The sequence below is a fragment of the Protomyctophum parallelum genome (assembly GCF_964188405.1).
Source record: "Protomyctophum parallelum genome assembly, chromosome: 3".
In the NCBI taxonomy this organism is placed as follows: Eukaryota; Metazoa; Chordata; class Actinopteri; order Myctophiformes; family Myctophidae; genus Protomyctophum; species Protomyctophum parallelum.
In genome coordinates this window covers 36,188,576-36,196,075 of record NC_139698.1, presented here as the reverse complement: position 1 = coordinate 36,196,075, position 7,500 = coordinate 36,188,576, and the positions used below count along the sequence as shown (strand labels likewise).

Here is a 7,500-nt window from a genome sequence, read left to right as displayed (position 1 = left end):
GGACACAAGTAAGCATCTGCTGAAACATACAGCATAGTGTATAGTACACTGTATATAGTGTATTGTCCTTGAGCGACTCTAATAACCCAGCGTTATTAATGTACGACTGTACCTTTAACCACTTAAGACCCCTATTTAATGCTTTGTTGTATGATGGTTGTTGCACGAAATTGCCTGTGTGCTCATATAGCTTTTGTGATACGTTTGTTTATTGTCTCTGAATATTTCAATAAAAATGTCTAAAAGGAAGGGGAAAAAAAAATCTCTTTTTCACTTTCCAGTTTTGGAATGGTCCATGATGGGGAGGGGAATGTCTGCAAGAAGTCTGAGGGTAATATCATGTCTCCCACCCTGGCTGGCCACAATGGAATCTTCTCCTGGTCTGCCTGCAGCCGACAGTACCTCAGCCGCTTTCTCAAGTGAGCAACATTTATAACAGTAATAATACGTTGTGTCAAACTTGTGTAATGTGTTCATTCTTAATAACGATACAATTACTGTGATCATTTCAAAAAGAAACCTGTCACTTTAATGGGGAAAATGTGGAATGTGTGTATCACCAACAGAACATGCAAGAAAAACTTAATTTATCCCTGCCCTGAGGATTGTTAGGAAAAAAAGTTCATAACTGACGGCTGTCATTGGAGTGCATACTGTGGCTCCGCCAGTCTATGACGTCTGCCGTCATTATTTGGGCAATGTTTCAGCGGGATGCGGCCACCTGTGGCTTTACATTACAACAATAAAGTTGAATATTCACAAAAATAAAATAAAAATACTTGAGAAAAACAATAGGCCTAATAGCAGTGTGAACAATAACTTTGGTGCTCATCAGCCCAGAGGTTCTAAATATTAGACATGTGAACAACAATTAAACATACACGTCACACAGTTCCAAAACATACTAAAAGTAATAGAAAACTTGTTTTACCAATGTGGGAACAAACTGCAGTTATTGTGCGTCCATGCGTTCATGCGTGCGTGCGTGTGTGTGTGTGTGTGTGTGTGCAGTGCATGGCTGCATGCGTGTGTTACTGTTACAGTATTAAGGCTTAAATATAGCTAATGTATCAGCCATGCTGACTGATATGCAGTGGTACTATTCTGCTGTCTTGTATTACAGATAGTGTCTGCAGGGTATGATGTATTTGTGTGAAAGTGCATGTAAGTGTGTGAGTGAGAAAAATAATCACTCTGACTGAGAGAGATGATTAGTGTGCATGTGTGTGTGTGTGTGTGTGTGTGTGTGTGTGTGTGTGTGTGTGTGTGTGTGTGTGTGTGCGTGTGCGTGTGTGTGCGCGTGTGTGTGTGCGCATGTGTACGTGCGTGCGGGGGCGTGTTCGTGCGTGCATTACACAAGCTTGAGTTCAAGTGTGCAAGCATGTCTACAATAACCTATACAGTATGTATGTTCTTGGGGACGTATATTCATGTCTGCACTCGCTTAAGTGAGAAAATAAGGATCATGGACGTGTCTGTATGTATCTGTCCGTGTGTGTGTGTGTGTGTGTGTGTGTGTGTGTGTGTGTGTGTGTGTGTGTGCGCGCGCGTACGTGCGTGCGTGCGTGCGTGCGTACGTACGTACGTGCGTGCGTGTGCGTCCTCGTTGCCTTCGTGTGGAAACCTTGTATGTTACTTTTCAGGAAAGGGACATTAGAGCCTGTGCTCCAAACAAAGCATGTTGCTTTTAATTGTCACTAGCTCTTGATAATACTTTATTTGTTAAATAATTTATAAAACCCACAGATACACTTAGCCACTTTCAAAATTCCAGATCTACAATCTCACAATGCGCAAGCTTGTAGATCTGATATGACAATCTTGCACGACAAAGTAGGGCATTCATTTATGAAAGAAAAAAAAGAAAATGTTGAAATATGGAGATACAAGGTTTCTGCCAGACAACAATGGTGTGTGTGTGTGTGTGTGTGTGTGTGTGTGTGTGTGTGTGTGTGTGTGTGTGTGTGTGTGTGTGTGTGTGTGTGTGTGTGGTGGGTGGGTGTGTGTGTGGGTGTGGGTGTATGTGTGGGTGTGCGCACGCGCGCGCGTGTGTGTGTGTGAAACCAGATAGCCCCGGACCGGAGCCTTCCACTAAATTTACCAGTGTGTTAACCGAAGTGTCAGGTCTCCCAGAGCTGTGTGACTGGTGGGGACAGACAGTGTATTTCCTCGCTGGGTTATTAGAGCCAGGATGACCTCACCCTCGTTAGGCCTGTCAGCCTTATATTAAACTCCTGTCACCCCGGAGGCCACGTGGTGGGGAGTTCTGTGCCAACGTAGTTCCCTTACACTCATTCACTGACAAACACCCTCATGGTTAGAGTATTGCATGTCAGCGGTTCTCTAACTTTTTTAATTTCAATTCATACCAGTTTGGTATGAATTGGGCCATGGACCCCCATAACTCACATAAATGGAGGCATAAGGGTCCGCAATTGGAACCAAATGGACTCTTAATGGACCCTCATGGGTCCATTTGGTTCCATTTCCACTTAGTTATACAGACCGATAAGGGATGATTTGTTTTCCTGATCAAACATCCTCAGACCCCACTTTGCAAACCACTGTGTGATTATAGAACTTTTTTCCACCGTGTTGAGTTATTGTTAATGTTGAGACAGTATCTTTCCATTACTGTCTGCATGTTTGCCTTTTTATGTAAGTGAGTGCTGTGCTCAGCCAAAGCATGTCATATTCTAGACCAAACATAGTATAGTAAACTTAGTGTCCCTATTCTGGGGCCAAACATTCTGCCGATCTACTGTACAAGCTCACAACACGCCTCAACTTGATGTGTTGTGAGCATTGTCTATTTCCGGCGAACAGATTTGGTGTAGCGAGGAAAGGGCCTATTATAGACCCCTGGGGGACTCCGGTCAATAGGGTTTAATTGGTTAATGCAGTCTCTCTTTTGTTAGTCATGACCAAGAGGGGTCTGCGTCAATTAGGTGAACAGTCAGTTTCGTTTAGTCGACAGTTTTATCTAAGGGATGGTCAGCTTTGATCCTGCATGGTCGGAGGCCATTTGAAGAGGGCTGGATGACTCTGAAAACCACACAAACTTCTTATTGGCTGAAAGCTCAGGGAAGAGATTTGTGACTCAGGCATACTGGCAAAGACAGATATAGCATCATTGTTGTTGCCAATGTTATTACAAGCAGAGCTTCAGTGGTTCCCGTGGGGGCCAGACACCAACAGTCCTTAGAACAAGGCTTAACCACTTAGGTTTTCATTGCCTGACAAGTAGCTATAGTGACAATGGCCAATCTGCAAGCTTTGTGAGCTTGTAATGTAGATTTTTGGAGAAGGAGGGAGACCCGCACACGAGAGCTTTTTATTTAATGTCCACAATATGCGTTTATACGTTTCGGTCTTTCAACCTTCCTCAGGCCTCAACATGCTTTTATTAGTAAGTTGAGTGTGCGGAAGTCTCTCCTCAATTATATAATAGATTTTTTTAAAGTTTTTATATGATGATACTTTATTGTCAGAATACACTGACATTTGTTGTGCATCATCAGTAGCAACATTGGCAACAAACAAAACAAGTTCAAATTCATTAGTTATCAGTGAATTATTATACGTTTTTACTCTATGCAGCAGAATATAGTTTGTTTTGATTTATTTGCATTGAGGGATAGTTTGTACTTGCCAAGCTGTCACATTACTTTTCGCATTTTATTATTGAAAGGATTAAATCTCAATGAGTGAATTCAAGTAGGTATGTAACTCAAGGTCAGGATGCATAGATTATACAGTCAGGGTCCCACAATGGTCAATTTCGGGTGCATTGTAGTGCACACATTGACATGACATTCCAGACCTTCCGTTGTCTTTCAGATGATGGAGTGAGTACTGTAGTTGTTCTGGTGCAACTTGACTCACTAGCAGGTGCATGAAAACAAGACAGGGTCTAATATCGGCATAGTTCCATGTGACTCATGTTGATGATGTCATACAGATAATGTCAGTTTTGCTGATGTCAGAACAGGCCAGCTCCATGTATGGACCCCGGGCAGAGGCTTTTTTTGGGGAGCTTCTGGACAACCGTGATGGACTCGACACCGGCCACTGCACCCCCTGTGGTGGTGTGGAACGCATGTGTTGAATTTGAAGTTGGTGGAGCAAACGGTTCTCCAGTTACGTGGATTACACACAGACGGACAGACAGAGACTTGGTGCATTTATTAGATAGATAGAAGATAGATAGATATGGAGGGAAGGCAGGACAGCATGCCTGAGCTTATGAATTCACAAACTGTGAAAAATATTCACACAAAAAACAAATATGTGGGAAATTATTTGGGGATTTCTGGCTGTGTGCACAAGAAATCTGGCACTGATCTGTCCAGTGGTTTGTGAGGTTATCCGCAGACTCATACACAGACACACAGACAGACCTCCTAGACGGTTCACCCCCTTGGTGCCACGCTGTCAAAGTCAGGAAAACAGGAGAAACTCATTTCCAGCAACACGCAGTTAAGCAGAGGTTCTCAACTGCCCTCGAGACAAGGTCTAGTGTTCAGTGGAATTTGAGACCATCACTGCATTGGTCAATCTGGCTGACAGAAGCTTGGGTCATAGCGGCAAATTCCCTTCAAAAAGATTTCCAGTTCTCCAGAATGCCAGTGGGTCACCTCCATGTACCTCCATGTACCTCCATGTACTTACATTGGCTGTACTTGTATGATCTCTGCCTCATTTACACAACAGCCAGTCAAGCCCCATGTCCCTTCTCCTATTCAACTGTACACTGATTGGCTCAAACTTGTATATGTACCAGTTGACAGCCAAGTGCCGGTAACCACTAATTGTATAGCCCTATTGTATATTTTGTCATATGATGGTGTTGTGAAGAAAATGTGACAATAGCTAAAAAAAAAAAAAAGCTCACATCACTATTTATAAAATAAATAACATACATCATTATATTAAAAAAAAGAATAGAAAAAACAATTACACATAAAGCAAACGTTTTACAGATTTGCAAAGATGAAGGCTTGATTCTTTATGGATTTGTAAAGGATTTTAGAGCTGGCTTTGTTGTTTTGTTGATCAGTACATCAAATGTCTAAAATCTAGGACTACTGTAGAATTCTCCATGTATACACTTTACAGTATATGCATTCAAGCATGCCCTTATGTGCCTGTGTGTGTGCTGGTAATGTAATGTATTTTTCATTCTTACTGATGTGAATAATACAGCAATATATAACATCCACTGAAATGACAGCAGAACAGTATTGTTCTCTGTAGGCACATAGGGCCCATAAAGCAATGGAAGATTGCACAAAATGAAATACACACATACACACGCACAAGCACACAAGTGCACACTCTGCTAAAGCAATCAGGAACACTCACTATCACCGTGGGCCAACTTTTTTTGCCCTTTTCAGCTCTTTTCAACATACTTTGCATTATATTCCTCTGCCCTGCAGTGTTTAAGCTGTAAAACATGTCTCTGTATAGTTACTGATGATATCAGCTAACAGTGGGAACCCCCCTCCCCCCACTCGTGTTAGAGTATGAGTGATACAAGCAAGCGTTTATTATGTCTGCCACGACCAAGTGCTTGATGCATTAAAACTATTATTCTCAGGGCTGTTGTTATGTTACCAGGGCAACACGCGACAGTCCTGTCTGAAGCAGACAGATATTCTGTATGTGTGAGCTAAGCATGCCGACAATCAATCATGTCCCCAAATGAGATTTATAATCTTCTGTCATTTATGTCGGTTTATGCCTGCATGAGCGTTTATCAGCAACACTAAAGATGAGACGAATGATGAATTCATGCTTGCTCCGCTATCATCCCCATGTTCTCTAATCTTCTCCCGGAACCCTCTCTGTCCTTTGGCCTCTGCCCCTCTGCTTTGCCTCTGCTTTGCCTCTGCTTCTCCTCTCCTCTCCTCTCCTCTCCTCTCCTCTCCTCTCCTCTCCTCTCCTCTCCTCTCCTCTCCTCTCCTCTCCTCTCCTCTCCTCTCCTCTCCTCTCCTCTCCTCTCCTCTCCTCTCCTCTCCTCTCCTCTCCTCTCCTCTCCTCTCCTCTCCTCTCCTCTCCTCTCCTCTCCTCTCCTCTCCTCTCCTCTCCTCTCCTCTCCTCCAGTTCTGCACAGGCGTTGTGTCTATCAGATGAGCCCATATCTGTGAAGGAGTATCGCTACCCGGAGAAGTTGCCTGGGGAGCTGTACGACGCAGACACACAGTGCAAATGGCAGTTTGGGGAGAAGGCCAAACTCTGCACCCTAGATTTCAAGAAGGTAAACCATCGAAAGTATAGGAAAATAGAACAGACGCAAGGTCCTGTCAGCGAAAAGAGAAGAAAAAAAAACATTGGCTTTATTGAATGGATATTTCATACTGAAACCTTTTAAGAGGTCCATTTTTCTTTTCGGCAGTGAAATATGGCCTCAAGTGGATGTACTGTACACAGATTTCATCTCAATTATGTCATTCTACACAAATTTAAAAAGGAGTTAAAATCTCATGGCTGTGTTTTCCTAAGAGTTTTTTTTCTTCCCCCGCCTGATCTTGGAAATGAGGCAGGTAATAAGTCATGGACTTGGAACCTAATGAGTCAAAGAAATCTGGTGGCATTTGCCTACCAAGGAGGAGGAGAGGTGTTGATGGAGGTGTTGATGGAAGAAATGAGAGATAGAGAGGGGGGGGGGGAATGGAAGAAGGGGAGACGATAGAGAAAGCCAAGCAGAAGGAAATGATTGGCTGATTGATAACAGGCTTGATTGCCCTCACACACACACGGGCACGGACGCACGCACGCACACAAACACTGAGTCACAGACAAGCAAACACACACACGTGCACACATGCGCGCACAGCACACGCACACGCACACACACACGCACACGCACACACACACACACACACACACACACACACACACACACACACACACATACACTGCTGCCCATGAAATACTCACTGGGAAAAAAAGCTAAATATATGCTGGAGTGTCGCCAATGGGAATCTCTCCTTGTATCACAGAAACCTGCTGTGTAATGGACCACATTATGATCAAAGTACACTTCATTTCACTTTTACAATGTTCAAATGGACCTGTTAGCGTACATTTGTTCCATTTGTACACTTTTAGTGAAATTAACACTGAGGACTTACTTGTGTGCACGTGTTCTTTATTGTTAGTCTTGTGTACAGGTACATGAGACTAAACATTATTTAGTTCTAAATAACTATGTTATAAACATCTATTAAAAACATCTGTGTGCTTGTCAAATCTGTAGGGACCTGTGCAAAATGTCTGTTCTCAAAAACTTGAACAACCAACATTGACAAAAAAGCACTGGGGAGTTATATTTCTTCCGTTGAAGTGTTTAATATTCCTTCATAGGCATTGTATATCTTATACTTTGAAAAGCTGTTATTTATTTATTTTTGTTTATGTGGACTGTCATGCCTGTTTTATTAGATGTGTGGGTTGACCTGGGAGTCGGGTGTGACACCCTGAATATAGGGTGTG

At 42.9% G+C, this 7,500-nt stretch overlaps 1 protein-coding gene across 1 annotated transcript in view; it reads left to right on the top strand.

The window, feature by feature from the left end:
- The window catches only part of adamts16 (ADAM metallopeptidase with thrombospondin type 1 motif, 16), a 66,639-nt gene that overhangs the window by 26,035 nt on the left and 33,104 nt on the right, over window positions 1-7,500 (top strand). Inside the window, exons 8-10 of the mRNA XM_083760765.1 lie at window positions 1-8; window positions 282-419; window positions 6,109-6,262. The exon at window positions 1-8 is cut by the window's left edge and continues 98 nt beyond it. Of these exons, the coding sequence (XP_083616891.1) occupies window positions 1-8; window positions 282-419; window positions 6,109-6,262 (300 nt within the window). The remainder of the gene's footprint in view (window positions 9-281; window positions 420-6,108; window positions 6,263-7,500) is intronic.